The sequence below is a fragment of the Lepeophtheirus salmonis genome, chromosome 1 (assembly GCF_016086655.4).
Source record: "Lepeophtheirus salmonis chromosome 1, UVic_Lsal_1.4, whole genome shotgun sequence".
NCBI lineage: Eukaryota > Metazoa > Arthropoda > Copepoda > Siphonostomatoida > Caligidae > Lepeophtheirus > Lepeophtheirus salmonis.
Window position 1 is genome coordinate 54,729,932 of NC_052131.2, and position 20,414 is coordinate 54,750,345.

At 31.4% G+C, this 20,414-nt stretch overlaps 3 protein-coding genes across 3 annotated transcripts; 1 reads left to right on the forward strand and 2 right to left on the reverse strand.

The window, feature by feature from the left end:
• Positions 1–1,291: 1,291 nt before the first annotated feature.
• On the reverse strand, positions 1,292–4,689 carry LOC121132071 (uncharacterized). The gene is made up of 3 exons (XM_040727513.2): positions 4,514–4,689; positions 3,637–3,821; positions 1,292–1,767 (listed from the first exon to the last, which is right to left on the reverse strand). The coding sequence occupies exons 1-3, from the start codon at positions 4,579–4,581 to the stop codon at positions 1,499–1,501; spliced, it is 522 nt and encodes a 173-aa protein (XP_040583447.1). The 5' UTR covers positions 4,582–4,689; the 3' UTR covers positions 1,292–1,498.
• Positions 4,690–13,677: 8,988 nt separating this feature from the next.
• Positions 13,678–17,774, reverse strand: Afg3l2 (AFG3 like matrix AAA peptidase subunit 2). Its single transcript, XM_040727514.2, has one exon. It carries the CDS (start codon positions 16,142–16,144, stop codon positions 13,922–13,924), a length of 2,223 nt encoding a protein of 740 aa, XP_040583448.1. The 5' UTR covers positions 16,145–17,774; the 3' UTR covers positions 13,678–13,921.
• A 223-nt stretch (positions 17,775–17,997) lies between these two features.
• On the forward strand, positions 17,998–20,108 carry LOC121132074 (nucleolar protein 16). Its single transcript, XM_040727515.2, has 4 exons — positions 17,998–18,132; positions 18,200–18,323; positions 18,397–18,694; positions 19,883–20,108. The coding sequence occupies exons 2-4, from the start codon at positions 18,211–18,213 to the stop codon at positions 20,006–20,008; spliced, it is 537 nt and encodes a 178-aa protein (XP_040583449.1). The 5' UTR covers positions 17,998–18,132; positions 18,200–18,210; the 3' UTR covers positions 20,009–20,108.
• Positions 20,109–20,414: the final 306 nt, after the last annotated feature.

The following is a 20,414-nucleotide window of genomic DNA, read 5'->3' on the forward strand; positions in this document are numbered from 1 at the left end:
TAAAAAATAGTTGGTTATATTACTTGACAAACTTTTAAGCCTTTGGTTGAAGTCAAATTAGTACGTTTGATGGCATTGATCTACAAATTGCATATATTTCTGTCTTTTGGACATGAATGAGAACCTTGGATACTTTTTATCTGTAGTGGATCTATATTTATAAAATACTGCACTGCAAATTTGACATACTATTATGAAAGATATATTGAAATTATTGGCTAATTATAACAAATAATTAAATTAAGCAGACAAAATAGTAAATAAAACTCTTCCAAGACCTTTTAAATAGATATTATGGCAGCTTAAAATTTTAAGCCAATCACCAACGAGGAAAAAAAAACATGATCATCTTCTAGTAATTCATCTGCTCTTTACCTTGGGTCCTATACTTTAGACCAGGGCTGTAGAGTGGGTAAATAAAATGAACGACTCCAAATCCAACTCCAGTATTTTGAATGTAACCGACTCCACAACTCCTACTCCAACACACAATAATTTAATACATCTTATAGGCTTTAAAGTACTATAGCGTCATTTGAGTCTATATACTATAAATATACACCTAATTTAAAGATATAGATAGTTATTAGTCATATGTAATAAATAATTGTCCCAGATATAAAGAAAATATTTAGAATATAAGATATTTAACAGGATGAACAACAAATGAAATGGAATGAAAATCTATCAATTGCTAATACATTGTTAAGTTTCTGAACATAATTTATGTACTCGTAACTGAGGAACGGTAATAGATACAATATCTCACTGGAATGATACACTTTTCTCTGATGAGACTGACTGTTCACAAGTCTAACTAATGAACTAGCACGGCTAGTGGCTATGTTCTACCCACTATAACAATTTAGGCTTTAGAAATGTTTGGGAATTGTGATTGTATAGCCTATAGGGCACGATTGAAATTTCTGAAGTAAACTTTTAAATTAGTTAACTTTCATGTTTCATAAATGAAAAGTACTTAATACTTATGATTTAAAACCATTTAGAAAATAAATTTATAAATACAATACTAAATATAAGCCTTAGATTATAAATAAGTTTTATTAAATAAATTTTAATAATTTTTGTAGCCGGAGTTAATGCACATTTTCCGACTCAAACCAAAAAAAAACCGACTCAAACTCCGCAGCCACGCTTCAGACTGTAGCTTATATTCCTAAGTATCTCAACCCATTCCACAAATTAAAATAGGAAGGCCATAATTGACCGAAAAAGGTCAGTTAAATCATGGGCCATTTATATTTAGAAAGTAAGACAATAAATTGGGAAATTCCCATTTTCTTAACTTTTGTTCAAGATTACTTTTATATTCACACACTATATACAATATACAAAATAGTTATGTTTTCATTTTTTGTTTGAATATAAATTAGTTTTATTTGTTTACATGCCATACGCTCTCAAGTCATTAATGTCAAAACAATGTCCCAAATAGTCATTTAAATCCAATCAAATATTATCTTTCTACAAATTAAAACTATAATTTTTTTTCTCGACGATAAAGATTAAATCCCTGAATCCCCGCTAAAATATTTGAATATAAATATTTCATAACATCCTCTGAAATTAATTCACGAATGATACGAAGGATCTCCATTCCAGTTTTAGAATAGACATGAGTAACCATTTGTCCATTGGTAAACTCGGAATCTGTTTTGAAGTCTCTTCCTAGGAAATTCAAATCACTTCGTGGAGATTGATCCTTATTCAAAAATCCCACTCCTTTGTAAATCGTTCCATCTGGATCTGTAATTAAAAATATAAGCCAAAGTAAAATATCTCTGCAAGGCTCTCAAGCATTTCTATCAAATGTCATGCTCTCACGCCACATAGGTATAGTATTTCTCACGCCTTTTTGCTCTATCATAAATCATGATAGTATAAATGTCCTATTTAGAATCACAATGTTTCTAATAGGAAGTAACCAATCACGTTATCAAGGTCTCAAAATAAGCCCCAAGTGGGGTTTTATGCTATATCTTTAGTCGAAATATAAAGTTTTATACATTTTTCAGAACTTATTTAAAAGCTTGAATGCATAGTTGAATGAAGTCATAAACATGATGACCCCCTCCTAAAAATCTCAAACTGAATTAATTTCAAAATTTGAGGGCCTAACTTATAAGAAAATTTTCACAACGAAACGGATTTGAAATACATTTGGTATATGATATCACTAACGATATTACCTGGGTTCGCTTGAAGTTTATAGGCATCGTCGAACAGACAAACTTTGTCTTAATAGTTTAAATGATAACTCCTCAACAAATCCTCAGTTTTATACTTTGTTTTTTTATGAGCACACTTAGACGTAGGTACTCAATTCTTAGATCTTCTCTCCTCGAGAATAAAGGGGGGAAAATATCAATTTGAGGAAAAAAAATGATTAGAATTGCCATAGAGTACTTTAACTTGTTGCTAAACCTTATCTATAGTCCCATTCATTAGCTATATTTATATAGAGTACTTCCGGGTTTTTTTTCTTTTTTACTATGATATCTGTGAGATTTCATTCACTTTTACAACCCATTTTTATACAATTATTAAAGATGGGATTTTTGCATGACCGCAAATAGAAAGCAGGAGGGAACCATATTGTATAATTGACCTAAGACCATTTTAAGTATGGCTGTTATATGATTTGGGGCCAGAAAATGAATTACTGCTATAAATAAGATAACCTTCTACATTTAAAGTAGCATTAGTACAATGAAAATATTATAATTGTATTTTAATTCAAATATATTTATTTCATTGTCCATTTTCAAATCAATTTTCAACAAAGGTAGGTGAGAATTTTACTTTCAGAGAGAGACGCTAACACCGCGATTACCTATTAAATAACCAACAAAAAACGAAAGAGCACACGCCTGAACCGTTTTCCCTTTTCTAATCACTATACTTAGTTGTTTTTTTACACACATCCCATCTTTAACAATTAAATATATACAAATACTCTCTTTTTTTCTTTTTAATATGACGCGCACGCTCGATTGTGAGATACAATAAAGGTAACGACGTATCAAAGAGTAATTCATAAGCCCCTCAGCGCTCCAAACGAACAAAAAAGTATTCTCCTAGCCAACTAAATTTGGACTAAAGCTCACGTGGTCCACGTTTCGTAAAACTTGATTTAGGCTTTTCTCTTGAAGTCTCTGGAGAACAATAAAAAAGGAGGGAAGAAATGAACAGCTGAATGAATCCAGCTCAAAGATTTTTTCTGTTTCTTTTCTCCTAAACAATGTACTGAATTTTGATTGGATGAATTTGAACTAGCTCTTGTGAAGCTGTCAATAATTCTCAAGAATTATTCAATGATAATTCCATAATAGTTGCGAAGAATTGACTAACTACATCCAACTCATTTGATTACTTTTTTCTGTTTCCTTTCGTGAGAAAGGTTGCCAGATAAAATAAAGGTAACGATAGAACTTATCAAACACATATTTTTACTGAAAAATATTAAACAAAATGTAAATTTTAAGACTTCAGAACTCACATTTAGATTTACTTACTGATCCAGCTTTTCATTTATAAGTAGCACTACTCTCAATGATACCAAATACCGAATTAGAGTCAAATTTGTATTTATAAAGCGTAAAAAAAGGCCCTTACCCGTGCCCGTGAAACTAATTTTGTCATACTCATATTTGAGTATTTGCCAAGTCAGTGTTCCATTTGCTAAATAGGTATCAATACCCTTTTGATCAAGTCCCAAACTACTCAAAAGTGGTATAATATTGTCTTGAGAGTTTGGTATTTCGAACCATACACCATCAAAGTCAGCTAGTTCCGGAATCCTAGACGAAATGAGAAATAAATATTATATAATTTATTAGGGATATCAAGGTCTCAAAACATTGACATTCAGTCCATCATGACATTTCATTTAAATAACTATGGATTTTTGACAATTTTTTCCAAAAAAAAATTAATATTTATAATTTAATGTTTGATATATTTTTCCAAAAAATTATTTTTTTTAGACAGGTATGGATTTTCGAATTTTTTTTCCAAAAAAATTAAAGTTTTGTTAATAACTAAGGATTTTTGAATTTTTTCCCCAAAAAATTTCATTTTTTGTGAATAGTTATTGATTTTTGCTATTGCCATTTCTATTTTCTATTGAGCTATTGAGTATTTTCCAAAATATTTGATATTTGAATATTTTTGTAACTAGCTGTGGATTTTTGAAATGTTTTCCAAAATATTTAATATTTGAATTTCTTTGAAAGCAGCTGCGGATTTTTGAAATTTTTTTCAAAAAATTTACCATTTGAAATTTAATTTTTGAAATTTGTTTAAAAAAATTTACAATTTGAAATTTAATTATTGTAATTTTTTTCTAAAAAAATAATTTTCTGTGTATAGCTATGAATTTTTGAATTTTTTTTCAAAATTTTTTTACTTTTTCTATTTTTTTTCAAAAAAATTCAACAACCCCCCCCCCCCTAAAAAAAATAGTTTTTTTAGTATCTAAAACAATATTTACCCATGAATTTGTGATATTCTTGAGAAAAGAATGATTGTAAATAAAGAGTGGATTGATAGATATTTCATCCTTGTCTTATCAATATAATATTCTACTTCCAGAGATGAACTGAGACTAGATATTTCTAACCCAACTTCATAAAATAAATAAATACTTCCACCACTCCTTCATGCAATAAATAGAAGAAATTTATAATACCTAACTTGAATAAGCAATAATTACTTGCATGGTTTGCCAAAAATATATATACTTGTAATGTAACTTCAATCCGGAATAAATATTTTCATTTGAAGTTGAATAGAAAATACATAGAATCTATTCAAAAATGAAATCTATTTTTTTTTTTTTCCACTACTCTCTCATTTTCATAAAAAATATTTTTTCTTATGTTTGATGGATGTGATTGATGTTCCTTCAGGAAATAAAAATCCATCAGAAATGTTGTTGTGTTAAGCCCCTTTGATGAGTGATTGCCGAGCCAAGCGTAAGAGCTTATGTATAAAATTTCTATCCTAGGTATAAAGAAGCACAAATCAATTGAATACTGTAAAACATGTTTACAGCTGATACAAAGAGTATTATATCTACAAATGTATTCATTACCTTCTTGATATGTTAAAAAATAAATCGAAAAGTAACATGGTAATTTGATTGATGTTTGATAAAAAACAGTTTAGCAGCTATGACGTTGTATTAGAATGGCTACAGGGAAGGAAATAAATATAAATCCCACATCTTTATTTTCCCCTTAACATTGTTCTGAACGTTGATTCGTTGAATTAAAATTAGATTCTTGTTAAGTTGCTGTGAACAATTCCCAAAAAGTATTGAATAATAATTTTGTAGTTTATATAATATATATATATTGGCCATTTTATTATTTCTATGAAGAAATTTTGGCTATTTCTTCATAGAAATAATAAAATAACTACTCTTTTAAAATTAATATTACAAAACAATATTATAATACAGGTTGAAATAAAATACTATGTAGATTTTAATAATATGTAATTCATTTTAATTATGGTGAATAAATAAGATGACAGTGATAGTCTGGAAGTACATTAGAGACACATGGCAATTGGTATGATTGACTTATTGGGATAACTATCAGATAGATGATTTTGGGCATTTTTCTGTGTCTGTTTGGAGGAAAAGTTGCGTGATACAATAAAGATAAATACGTGCGTCACGTCAGCATTATTGATGTCGGCCATTTTGCAGGACTAAACAACCAAGTGTTATAACAATGGAAACCCTTTTTTCAACTATAATAAGGAAAATATTGAATTATGATGTATTTTATGTAACTTGCTATAATTTTCAATTTGATGTACCGCAACGGCTGCTGGGCATGATGGACATACTTTGACGTCATAGAGTATAACAACATTACTCTAACAGTAATTGTCAAGTAAGGTGATGTATAGCTCCTTTTAGGAACACTTATACTCTTTGACGACACTATTAAAAAGCACGAAGAAACATAAGTCGGAAAAGGGTTTATGATATAACCTTGTATTTTATTAATCTTGTAAGCAAGGTTGTGGAGTAGGCACATAAAATCCCTGACTCCTTTATTTTGAATGTAACCGACTCCTACTCTAATAAACAATAATTTAATACATCTTATAGGCTTTAAAGTACTATTTTTGTCATTTGAGTCTATATACAATAAATATACACCTAATTTAAAGATATAGATAGTTATTAGTCATATGTAATAAATAATTGTCCCAGATATAAAGAAAATATTTGGAATATAAGATATTTAACAGGATGAACAACAAATGAAATGGAATGAAAATCTATCAATTGCTGAGCTGATACATTGTTAAGTTTCTGAACATAATTTATGTACTCGTAACTGAGGAACGGTAATAAATACAATATCTCACTGGAATGTTACACATTTCTCTGATAAGACTGACTGTTCACAAGTCTAACTAATGAACTAGCACGGCTAGTGGCTATGTTCTACCACATACATATAATAATTTAGACTTTAGAAATGTTTGGGAATTGTGATTGTATAGCCTATAGGGCACGATTGAAATTTCTGAAGTAAACTTATAAATTAGTTAACTTTCAAGGTTCATAAATGAAAAGTACTTAATACTTATGATTTAAAGACATTTAGAAAATAAATTTATGAATACAATACTAAATATAAGCCTCAGATTATAAATAAGTTTTGTGTACATAAATTATGATTATTTTTTTTTTTAGCCTGAGTCGGTACAAATTTTCTGACTGCTAACTGCGGCTCCGCAGGCCTGTTTGTAAGAAACCACATTTAAAAAAAAATGGAAATATAGGAAAGGGCTGCATTTTTAATCTTTTCACACGGCACTGTTTATTCTAATATCGCTCCTGACATCAACAATATTTACGTTCTAAGAAAATGTTCCATTATTAATAAAACAAAAAAGTGTGAATGTGGGAAAAACACATTATTAATTAGTGATTATAATGTAGATATAACGTAGTGCAATCATTTGATCAATTTAAAAAATCTTAATACTAGGGTTTCTCATTTCCTGGGAAATTCTCTTTAAATGGATTTCCGGGAAATATCGGGTTATCTTTAGTAAACAATAAAAGACAGCGAAATGTATGTATCTATCTATCTTATTTTTATTTATAGTCCTCTTAGCTTTGATCTCACAGATTAAGAAGGTAAAGTTCTCGAGATCAAATTTAAATGCTTGACACGCTCCACGATATGATTTATATTAATAAAGCAAAGTTTGCATGTAGAAACTCATTTTTGACTGTGCGAACCGAGTGACTACTTGATCTGATAAATAATAATTTAGCCACCGGCTTATATAGCTTACGTTCAATGCGGCATATTAAAGAAGAAAAGACAAGCGAGTACATATAAGAAGGGATGAGTTTTTTGGAAGAGCGTGAGAAGAAGGTTGTAACAAGACATATGGTACTACTCATTTAAAACCCTTGTTAATATTAGCTTCCTGTTACATGATGTTTAAAATTAATTACTGCTATATGTAACATTGAACATTGGAAAGTTGATGAATATTACCCTGTGCAAATTTCGTTATTATGGCTGTAGAAGGCTCTCAGTCCAAACTTGTTCCACCGTATTTTTATGTTATTTAGCCGCATTTAAAATCATACAAAATGAGAACGAGTTGAACACGACTAAAAGAGTAGTAAACTCTTAACATTTTAGATAAACAAAGTTTGAAGATGTAATTAATATAATCAAACGGGAGTAATCAATTATTGTTGCATGTATAAAATCCCAAGATTTTGACATTTTGATAATAATCATCCCTAAAGTAATGTTATTATCCCAAATCCTTGGGATACATCCGTAATATATAGATATAGACCGTAAACCTAAATTAAATTGTTTTCTAATTATGATCTGATTTTTTTTGGTCACAATCTGTTGACCAATTTTCACCCTTATCTTGATTTATGAATTGTACAAATATGATGGATGACATTTAATTTCATGTGGCTTTATGGTTTTGAAACCATTTTGAAACAGACATGACGTCATTGACAATTCATCTATAGAATTTGTTTAGACCGAATTTTAAACAAAACCAATCTTACCAAATCATTTTTTTTTGTCGTACAAATTTGAAAAAAAATCTAAGCAGACGGGTATCGGATATATATAGGAACAAATCACTAGAGGTCGAATATTTTCTTTAGACTTTAGACCAGGGATGTCCAACCACTGGCCTGCTTAATGTATAAGTCTTGCCCACTATTCATTCGCACTTCAAGTAGTATTTGGTAGCAAAATTGTCACAATATCAAGAAAATAAGTGGAACGCGCATATACGTACACACATTTAAATAAAAATAGTTCCCAAATAAATAAATTTTTGTAAAATTATCGCCCTGGGGGAAAAAATTTAATGAAAAAAATAAAGAAATATATATATATAATATTTCTTTATTTTTAGAATATATATATAATCTTAATAATAAAAGGTCCTTCGATCAAATTATGGAGGGGAGCATAAAACCAAGCCTCAGGTTAGCCTTGAAAAATTAGATGTGGCCATTTCTTATATTTTGCCTAAATTTGAATTAAATATGTATTCAATATTTTTGTTTTACGAATCTGTTTTTCTTTAAATTAAATTAAATAGGTGTTGTGCCCCCTTAAAATTATTACTTGAGACAATGCGGACCATTATATTAAAAGGTTGGACATCCCTGTTCTAAAACATGTCCTCGATCCTAAGCCTGAATATCTTGCAGGTCTTCTTCACGTATTCTTCCTAAATGTCAGCCAACTCTTTCTTTACGGGAGCCTTAAGGGCATCCAAATTCACATAGGCGTTGGCATAATCCTTATTCTTGATGGCAACCCAGATCGCTTAGTCAATTGATTTTTTTTAGTTAAAATTGGTTTAAATCGAATTGTCCTTTAAGATCGGTCCAGACCAAATTTCTTTAGAGGACCGAATTAGTTCGGTCCACTGAAAAATCATAACACTCTCAGACCGATTTAGAATTTGCAGACCGAAAACCAAAACTAATATTTATATTATTAAAGCAAAGTGTGTTTGTCTACATAATATCTTTTTTAAAGGCAAATAACTCCATGGATAATTAATAAAAGATTTCCTTAAATTCATTTTCATAATTTGATTTTTTTACCATTAGATCCGTTGTCAAGCAAGGATTCTAAATTGATAAGATTTGTTCAAATGGAGTTATTGACATCGGAGTTTTTCTGGGAAAAAAACAACATTTAAAAAACCCAAGCAAAATTGCCAATAATTAATTACCTAATTAACTAATGATCCACAGCTTTTAATATAAGATATGTTGCTAATAAAATTTTGCATCATTTTTTATTAAATAACACTATTAAATATTTTGAAGTGTTTTTCCAACAATGTCCTTTTCTGTGAATAACTATAGATTTCTGTATTTTTTTCAGATTTTTTTCTGTCAACAACTATGGAATTTCGAAATATTTTTCCAAAAAATTTAATATTTAAAATTTAATTTTTTCCAAAAAATTTAATTTTTCAAATTTTTTTTCGAAATAGTTTAATTTTTCAAATTTTTTCGAAATAATTTAATTTTTTGTAAATAACTTTGATTTTTGATATTTTTTTCCAAAAGATCAAATATTTGAAATTTAATTTTTGAATTTTTTCCAAAAAATTTAATTTTTCAAATAATTTTCGAAATTATTTAATTTTTTGTAAATTGCTTTGATTTTTGATATTTTTTTCCAAAAAGATCAAGTATTTGGAATTTGATTTTTGAATTTTTTCCCCAAAAATTTAATTGTTTGTGAATAGTGCTGGATTTTTGAAAAAATTTCAAACAAATTATAATTTTTGGATATTTTTTTTTTTTTAAATCCAAAAATCAAGCCCTGCAAATCCTTTGTACCCCCCGGCGTAGGTATGAAATCCCGGAATCTCGGGAGAGAAACCCTTCTTAATACGCCTTTATTGTCTTCTAATGAAAATGAGGTCAATGACTGACAGGTAAGCAAAATACTTTGACAAACAATTGTATACTTAATATGAGGGAAGACAAAAAGATATTTACAATTGATAGATATGCAAAGAAGACTTCCTGTAACAAATAACTGGAAAATATATAGCCCTATGATTAAATTTTATGCATTTAAATATTACATCTAAATGATCTAAGTTCTAAATAAACAACATCCTAAGAATTTAATTAGAACACCATCTCTGTATACCGAGTGGAAACTTGAAACTTACACTCTGGGAAAGACAAAAGAAAATAGACTGTAATTCTTTCATTATACATTTAACAAAAATCTTTATTTATCTTTTACTAATACATAGCGAATGTCAAATTGATTTATTTGGCCGCCATTGATATCGCGGATGGCGACAAGCCTCTTGTGAAAAGGAAGTTTGGGGCCTGGTAGCCCAATCCTCGTTGATGTAGACCTTCATGGTTTCAATGTGCGGTCAGAAAAAAAATCGAAGGGATGAACATCTGGACTATATGGTGGCCACTTTATCTTATCCCGGAAAGCAACGCTGTTACCTAAGAAGGTATGAGTAATTTTCTCAGTGTGAGTGGGAGCTCCATCTTACTGAAAGACGACGTTACACAGCATGGGCGCTCATTGACTTGGTTGGGTCCTTTTAAATGGCGTCCTTGAGGGCATCTGTATTAATGATGGGATTTTTCCAGAGAGCCCCTTTCTGGTCTATGGTCTATCCTCTTCTTAACATTTTAGATGATCTTACGAACCGTTTTCATCAGCCTGGCCGCCTCTATTGGAGTTTGACCCGCACGAAGAAGAGCTGATGCCCTAAGCCTTAAATCACGCTGTGATGACATTTCTTGTCCGATTTAAAAAATTAAAAAAACAAACAAACATTTTTTTATGAATGATACATGCCTACCTATAAAATTACCGACGTTTTTAATTTCTTCACATATAACCTCTCAAGTAAGTAATTTTCAAGTTTCCCCCGGTTTCTTGGGTACAAGTAACGATTTTTTACAAGTCGTAGCTTCTAACACAAATCCCACTCCGTATCTAGTAATGATAGATACTGGATCTCGTGGAGCTTGCTTACAACAGCCACAACGACCGGTTGCTAGGTCGGAGTATCGAGTACATTCCCCTGAATGAGCATAGAGGATAACAACTCGCCAATCTATTAAAAAATGAAGAAAGAACAGCAGACCTTTGGTAATTTCAAAACTTTTATTTTTCTTTATATTTTCCCCGGCCATACATAAAAAAATCTACTCATATAGTTGAGCGATTGCATATAACGTCAGCATTGTTGATATCGATCATTTGGGTGTCTGAACAAGCAGGTTTCCTCAAAATAAAAACCATTAACATTAAATAAACTGGTTAACTATTGAATTTTATAATGAAACCAATAAATAACAGGAGCTAAACCAGGGATGTCCAACCCTTGTCCCAGTTAATGTTTAAGTACGGTCCCCTACTCATTCTCACTTCAAGTAGTATTTTTTTTTTTAAATTGTCACAATTTTAGCTATAAAGGTGAAAATCCAGTATGGAATCGGCATGTTAAAAAAAGAAGCCAAAAATGAACATGGTAACCCTAACAATTTGAAAAATGTTTTGGAAGAATTACGTTTCATTTGATCAGCTACAATCAGTTGTGACAAGAGAGAAAGGAAAAAAGGACATAAACAAAAATATTTGCAACAATTACTCCGATGACGATCCCTAATTATACTCTGAGTCCAACAAGGACTTACGATTATAACTCTGTGAACAAATCCTCAACGTTACGCTCCGTCTTTTATCAGCACACACGAACGTTCAAACATGTTTTGAATATGATTGAATCTATTTAGGAAAGGATGTTCACTACTCAGGAATTAAATAATAATGACAACTGCTAAGGAAAAGAAAATTCATTCTTTACACTACCAATTACAAATTAATGGGCCAGCTAAAAAACAAACCGGATTTACATAATTCCATTCATCATCAAAACGCGTAGAACGCGCGTAATATGTTTTGTCATTATTGAAAATTATAATCGCTCTGAGGGAAAAAATTGATAATTAAACATAAGGGATTTTTTTTTCTATGGATTTATTTCTAAAAAGAAAAAGTTCATTCGATCAAATTATGCAGCGTAGCAAAAATTCAAACCCCCAACCCAAAAATTTAAATCCTGCTGACGCCTCTGAACAGGCTTACCAAATTGGTCTTGAAAATATATAATTTTTATATATTTGGCCTTAATTTTAAATATGTCATTAAAATTTGTTTTTTATGAAGTCATTTTTCATGCAATTTGATTTAATAGGTTATATAGCCCATTAAAATATTTCAAGTCAAGTTATGTGGCCCATTATTTTAAAAGGTTGGACATCCTTTACGAGAAGCCTAACTACTTTAAAAAAAATTATCTTTCTATTCACTCATAAACAGGGTTGCCATATTGGCCTTTTTTGAATAATTAGATTTGGCTCTTTTATATATTTGGCCTAAATTTGAAAAAAATATGTATTTAATAGTTTATTTTATGAAGCCATTTTCATGAAATTTAATTTAATAGGTTCTGTGACTCACTAAAATATTTCAAGTGGCAATATGGCCTATTATTTTAAAAGTTAGGACATTCCTTACCTACCCTTACTGTCTATAAAAATTTTATCCTTCTATTACAGCGATTCCCAACCTTTCTGGTACCGTGACCGCTTGATAACATTTACCTAGTTGCTGTCCCCTCAAGGAAACAAAATTATTTGTGTTGAGCTTCCTTCATTGCATTTTTGGATTTACATATTGGACAATTGTGCCTTCAATTTTAGGATGTCTAGTCAAAATGGCGCTTAATTTTGTTGGGTTTTACTCGGCTTACATAATTTCTTGGCAAATGACACCTTGTGGCTTTTCAATTCTTGCTTCAACTGTAAAAGTATATCCATACTTCAAAAATTCATCACTATATCTTCTTTTCCTAATACTTGTCTCTCTCTCATCATGGGCAATCTTAAATTTCAAATATTAAACTTTTTGAAAAAATCAAAAATATGTAGCTATTCATAGAAAAAAATTAATTTTTGGGACAAACAAAATGTTATATATATTAATTTTTTTGGAAAAAAAAATCACTAATGAAATTTCAAATATTAAATTTTTTGGGAAAAAATTTGAAAAATCCACAGCTATTCACAAAAAATTTCACTATAAATTTTCTTGCCCTGCTGCATAATTTTGCCAAATGAATTTTAAGAAAATAAATATTTAAAAAAAAAATTTATCCTATTTTCGGTAAAAATTTTAATCCTGACAAAAAAAAAAATTATAGTATTAAGCTAAATTTCTTTAATTTGGGGAGGCTACAGCCCCTCCAACCCACTTCTTACAGACACCGCCGATTATAGTTAGATAATATTGATATAAATACGAGAATACAACACAAGGACATTTGGTAATATTCAACATGTTAATCATTGAGATCAAGTAGTATTCAATACAGATATTAAACTTTTTAAATTCTTAAAGCCATTGTATGAAAAATCCCATCAAGATTTATTAAAAATTTGTTCAAAATCAACTTTGAGCCCCCAAGATGGCGTCACTTTGCAATATAATATAATTTATGACGTTAGTGGAAACAGCTGACAGGAAAGTATCGACATCGAAAATACACGGCATCTTTGTTTAGTTCAAAAAGCTGATTGTGAATTTATTTATATTCCATCATATATTTTGACAGTTTTTATATATAGTTTTTTTACATTTTTATTTGCAAATTCAACTAAAGAAAAGAATAAATATTAAATACGTAATAATTTTATCAGCATTTTCAAAAATGATATTTAAATAATAGCTTATTCAGCCTCCGTTGGTTCCCTGAAATGACGAATAACAAATATAAAAATTCGAACAGAGAAAGTACGTTATGTTTTCCAATTTTCTAATCCCTTAGGAAGCTCAGTATTTTCATCTAGAGATCCAGTGCCTTCTACAAAGTCTTCATATGTATGTTTTTCAGCAAATGGTCGTTCCCCTAGTAGTTCGATCATGTCATCTCTGTTCAAAATTTCTTTTTTCAAGAGTCTTTCTGCGACCATCTCAACCTCCTTTTTATGTTGAGTCAATAGTTGAACAGTTCTATCCATTGCGGAATTAATTAAAGCCTTAACTTCTTCGTCGATTAATTGAGCCATGCTCTCGCTATAAGGCTTATCAAATACCATTTCTCCAGCGCGAGGACTCTCAAAGCTAATATTTCCAACATTTTTATTCATACCAAATTGAGTAATTTGCGCGTAAGCAGACTTTGTGACTTTTTGGAGATCATCCTGGGCTCCAGTGGTAATTCGACTAAAAAATAGTCTTTCTGATGCACGTCCACCTAAAGTCATGCACATTTGATCTAATAATTGCTCTGTGGTATACAAATATTGTTCTTTAGGCAAATACTGGGCATATCCTAAGCCTTTTCCCCTAGGAATAATAGAGACCTTGAGCAAGGGATCCGCGAACTCAAGGAACCATCCTGCAACAGCGTGCCCTGCCTCGTGATAAGCAACAACTTTTTTCTCTTCAGGTTGAAGAACATTGGACTTCTTCTCCATACCAGCAATTACTCTTTCAGTTGCCGCCTCAAAATGTTTTAAAACAACACTAAAGGATAACTCGCGAGCTGCTATCAAGGCAGCTTCGTTACAAACATTCGCTATATCTGCCCCAGTAAAACCTGGAGTAAGAGCAGCTAACTTTCTAGCGAGCTTAACTTTAGTAAATTGTTCATCCTCAATTATTTTCAAAGGTTCCAAATGAACTTTGAATATTGAGGCTCTTCCTTTAATATCAGGTGCTCCAACGTAAATCTGTCTATCAAATCTTCCTGGACGTAGAAGGGCGTTATCTAATACATCAATTCGATTAGTTGCAGCAAGAACAATTACATTTGTCGTTCCAGTATTAAATCCATCCATTTCAACAAGGAGCTGATTCAGAGTATTTTCTGATTCGCTTTGGCCCCCAATGTTTCTACCTCCACGCTTTCTACCAACCGCGTCAATTTCATCAATAAATAGAATACAAGGAGAGTTCTTACGAGCCATGTCAAACATGTCCCTCATACGTGCAGGACCAACGCCTACAAACATTTCTAAAAACTCTGAGCCAGAAACAGATATAAAAGGAACGTTAGCCTCCCCAGCTGTGGCCTTAGCAATTAAAGTTTTCCCTGTTCCAGGAGGACCATTTAGAATAGCACCCTTTGGAATTTTAGCACCAAGTTCCAAATATTGCTGTGGGTTTTTTAAAAAATTAACAAACTCCATAATTTCAATCTTTGCTTCTTCACAGCCAGCTACATCCTTAAAAGCCACACCAACCTCTGAGGCGTCGACCAACTTAGCAGTAGACTGATTCATACCGCCAAACATTCCCATAGGGCCTCCGCCTCGACCTTTCGTGGGACGACTTCTGGATCCAGACGAACCTAATCCCCCCATACCTGGCATATTCCCCATTGATCTTCTAAACATAAAATACATCATGCCGAAAAAAAATGCATAAGGGATCATTCCATAAAGGGAAGATACTTCAAACTGAGATCGATATACGATAGGGATAAAATTAGAGTGATCCACACCAACCTCTAATTGAACAGACTCCAGATTACGTTCGAAAGTATCTACTGAGCCTATAGCAAACCAGGGCACTTCTCTTGAAGAAGCATTGTCGGAAGTTAACTCCACTTTGACCCATTTGTTGTTAATGACGACGAGCTTTTCGACGAGGCCACGTCGAAGGTAGGAGTCTACAAATTCCTTCCAGGCAATTTCCTTGTATCCCTTCTCGCTTATCATGTAGCCTCCTATAAGAAATGAAGCTCCAAGTCCAGCAAGGAGCAAATACTTCTTTTGCTCCTCGTCCATTTCCTCACTTTTACGACCACTCCCGCCACCGCCAGCATTTCTTGGACCCGTTTTTTCTCGGAGAGAGTCCGAAGTGACACTCTTCTTCGAAGCCCCTTCCTCTCCACCTTGTTTAAACCTTCCAAATCCACTTGGCGGAACGTTCCATACGGGTCCAGATCCACCCAGAGCCTGTCTCGTTCTTAGCACACATCTGGAACACCACCTCAACTTTAGGAGGAAAGACATTCTACATCCAACTCGCCAAACACACTCAAAACACTCCGTAGTCCGCTTTCTTCTTTTATTTTTTTGATAGAACTGATGTGTTTGTCTGTAGTCGTTGCCTTATTATTTAGGAGCTAAAAAGCAAGTATTAATCCTGAATAAATATGATCTTCTCTGACTTTCGTTTAGATGAATTGTTGGTCACTTTCTTCAACTACGTTTAAAGGAGTAATTTATTAATATACTATTTTCATTCTCTTGATGGATCATGATCCAAAACGATGTGAGCCCTTTGTGAGTCAGTCCTTGGTCATTAATTAAGAGTCAGATTCCAGGTTGAACTTCTTTGACTTTGTATCCTTAGACAAGCAGCAAGAAATACTACAGATGAGTGCTTAATTAATAATAAATAATAATGCAAGTTGAAGTAACACTGAAATGAATATCATATGGAAAGCGTTTTTTTGTGCTTGACGGGAGTGCAAAGGAATGTTCTTATATGAATAAGGACGTATGTTGAACAGCTCATATCTTAACCATTTCAGAATTTAATTCAATTTAAATTTGTAATAAAAAGTTTAAGCATGGAGCAATTATCACCTCAATAATGTAACTTAATTTTTATAATGAGACACAGATACACTTAATACTGAAGATAAAATGGAACTAATTCACAATTCAGTCAAACTTTTGATAACAAAATTAGCAGTAGAATAATTTTGTCAAACACTTTTCCTTGTTTTATTCGTGTGAAATTGGATGTTCGCTTCAGAAACACAATTGATAGTTTAGATATTGAAGAACACGTTAGTAAGACGGTTATTTCTGCAAGGGAATTTTTGACTCCATGTTACTTTGATAGGAAATTTATTTTTTCATATTGTATAATAGTATGAACTATTATATATATTGTGTACAAGTTGCGATTTTGTACAAGTTGCAACCAAAAAATAAAATGAATAAGTTTAAATGAAGGATTTACAGTACTCTGGATGAGGATCATGTAATTATTGAATATTCTATGGATGATCAATGTATTAAGGGTTTAATTTTTGACTATTAGGATACAAATTACTAAAACTTAAGGTTTCTGTGATACATTATATAGTTCTAATGACCACAGTTATAGTACTCATAAATATATAATAACCATCTAATTTTAAGGTATCAAAATGAAATGATAGTAGCAATATATATTTGGTAATTAGAATGACCAATGTTGTAATTAAATAATGCATTTTAAGACAAAGAAATTGCAACTTGTACAGTTTGCTCATACAAGTTGTAACTTGTATCATAATTTATATGTATTACATAATAATAATATTATACATAAGATTTGTGTTTGATAATAAAATTTTGTTTAATTAAAAATATATAATACATTTTCTACGTCATTGAAATGATAATTGCTAAATAATAAACTTTCTAAAACACTCTATGTAATTATTTTTTGAAATAAATAAGATGTGATCTGATAAAGTTTCAATATTCTATAATTACTTTATGAATATGTGAAAATTATTTTGCACTTGAGTCAAAATAAGCGCACACCAAAAGAAGATATATTTTCCTTTCATTGTTCATTGGTTTATGTCAACCATAGATAAATACAGATTGCTTGAGAGCGCGGATACAGCATAAATTTACGTCAACTGTTGTTCTCGCTATCTGTATCAAGTACATATATGAATTATGATATAAACTCATTAGATAAAAATTGGAAAAGAAGAAAAGAGAGGGGAAAGAATATATATATAAATATAGCATAAATCCCCAACAACAGCTGAGGTGAACTTATACGACAACAGCGTCTTTAAGGAAAACCTGATAGCTCTAACTATGCTCTATAATGAAGTGCTTCCTAGCCAGGTAAATTTATCATTTGGTACCTTTGAAAACGCATGTGTTCCCTTTTTATAAATGTAAATAAACAATTACGCAGTTTAAATTTGTATATATTCCAGCGTGATACGTTTTGACGGAAAAGTTTAAGAGATATCAGTTCTGTAAGACTTTTTTTAATTAGAGTATTTAAATAAATTATAATTATTGGTTAAATATATTCCCTTTCAGAGAGGATCATCATGCCCAAGCTACGTAAGACTCAGAGGCGACAAAAGTACAAATTCGATATGAATCGAAGAAGAGTCAATGCAAAGCTCAATAAACATCAAAAGGGGCGACTAAAAATGCATAAGTGAGTAATTAATTACTAATTTATTAAAAATGAACGATATTAATGAAATGCTCTTTTTTTAAAAATCATCCAGCCCGACTATAAAGGAGCATTGGGATAATTCCATAGCCTTTACGGAAAATATTGATAACTTAGGGATCGTAATGAAGCCAAATAAGGCCTTTCCCGTCATTTCTGCTAAAGACGCACTCCTTAAAAAGAAGCCTAAACGCTCAAAAAAGTCTTCCCGAGGTCCTAAAGGGGCAGTCACATCCCTTCAAGAGCAGATGGAGAAGGAAATGAAGGAGTGTAGTAAGAGTCATTATCGGTTCTCTGAAGATCAGCTTAAATTCATTACCCACATGCTGGATAAACATGGAGATGATTACGAGGTAACTTTTGGAAGGGTTACTAATCCACTTATTTATTGTGTTTTGACACAAAAACAATCCTGAACTAAAATGTGCACTTGGTAGAGGGCAAAACCAAAGTTATGGTCAATTATACATATTTTTGAGCACAAAAATTGTCATTGGAAATCATTTCTCTACTAAATCATTTACTAACAAAATCAGAATATCTTCCCAAAACTTGTTTTATGTAATGGCAGTAACACCAAGCAGGTTAAAAACCACCGCCAAGACTTCACAAAGCATTTAAGCTCCCTCCAAATACTTTAAATGTATCTCAGGTTTTTTGAGAGTGGATCTATATCCTTTGGGAAATTTTAGAGGTATTTTTTTAACCTGCTTGGTTGCCCTGCCGTAGTCTTAACCAACCCATGGGCCTGGAGTTTATTTTGGAGCATTTGGAAGGAGTCTATACTGCCCTCAGTTTGTAAAAGCTATTTAGATGAACTAAGTAGTTCTGGAAATCTAATCTGGGAAAACTCATTTATTCTGTGGGTGCAAGGGTAAAAACTGATAAACATACGGATAATAGGTTTTACAGCTAATATATACTTTGTGAAGAAGCGGTACAGGTTTTTAACCTACTTGGTGTCTTTGTTGTTGCCTAATCAATCCATGAGCCCGGGGTTTTTATTCATAAAAGTTAGCCATAGTTGGTAGAAAAATAGAAATGTAATCCAGGCTCCATTTTGAGAAAAATCCTTCGGGCGACTTTCCTGTTGACGGCCCACATATCAGACATCTTCTTGGACTATTAGAAATTGACAATAATTTGTCGACTAATACAAATGTAATCCAAGCTTAATTATATTGAACATTCATTTTATTGATGCCCCTTATTATGACCCCGATATATACACTTTCAAATAAAATCAATGATTTTTCACAACTTAAATTGTAATTTTCGGGCATCATAAGGATTAATCAGAATCATTTGTTGATAGAAATTAATCTAGACCTTAGAGAAAAATCACGATAGCTTGCTTTTGTGCTCACCAACTACATATGTCTATAATTTAATCATTAAGAATATATCTATGTACATATTAATTAAATTTTTGAATCGAGTTTTTGATGCACTTTGCATTATAAGAAGAATATTTTCATTCTTTTCCAAAATGTGATTGTATTTAATTTTTTTATTTATAAATATAATATCGTTATTTCTAGGCCATGGCCACGGATCCTATGAACCATTATCAAGAGACAGCCAACAAAATCCGTAGGAAAATACAAAATTTCATCGAATCTCCAACGTATTTTGCTCCTTATGCTAAGGAAAGGGGACTCATCTAAAGAAAATAATGATATTTTAAATAAACATATATTCCGACTCAACATTCAGCGCATTTTCTATATAAAAATTATTTGTTAAATACATTGATTTTACACCAAATCAATAGGAGTCTTTATTAATCAGTGCAGTGCTGTGCTCCCTATCCACAACTGAAACATAAATACAAACCTAATTAAAATTATAAACCTGCAGAATTGTGACCACATCCATGAAGTACTATTATGTTTAGTATGTGACGCTATATTCTACATTATTGTGCTCTACAATCGTTAATTTTTACTTATACACTCCAGACCAGGCATGTGGACTACCGTGTTTGCCATGTTTTCTTAGGACTTGGGCAAGTCTAAATTTAGTGGGAGTTCCCAGGCCTTCCTTCTGTTTTGTTTATTATTCATAAAAGTT

What these genes read in the sequence shown, in the direction of transcription:
- LOC121132074 (XM_040727515.2), top strand. Translation starts at nt 18,211, where the DNA reads ATGCCCAAGCTACGTAAGACTCAGAGGCGACAAAAGTACAAATTCGAT. An exon ending in GGGCGACTAAAAATGCATAA is followed by an intron (nt 18,324 to 18,396) that starts GTGAGTAATTAA and finishes AAAATCATCCAG; the next exon opens with CCCGACTATAAAGGAGCATT. An exon ending in AACATGGAGATGATTACGAG is followed by an intron (nt 18,695 to 19,882) that starts GTAACTTTTGGA and finishes CGTTATTTCTAG; the next exon opens with GCCATGGCCACGGATCCTAT.
- Afg3l2 (XM_040727514.2), bottom strand. Translation starts at nt 16,144, where the DNA reads ATGTCTTTCCTCCTAAAGTTGAGGTGGTGTTCCAGATGTGTGCTAAGA.
- LOC121132071 (XM_040727513.2), bottom strand. Translation starts at nt 4,581, where the DNA reads ATGAAATATCTATCAATCCACTCTTTATTTACAATCATTCTTTTCTCA. An exon ending in AGAATATCACAAATTCATGG is followed by an intron (nt 3,822 to 4,513) that starts GTAAATATTGTT and finishes CATTTCGTCTAG; the next exon opens with GATTCCGGAACTAGCTGACT. An exon ending in AATTAGTTTCACGGGCACGG is followed by an intron (nt 1,768 to 3,636) that starts GTAAGGGCCTTT and finishes TTTTAATTACAG; the next exon opens with ATCCAGATGGAACGATTTAC.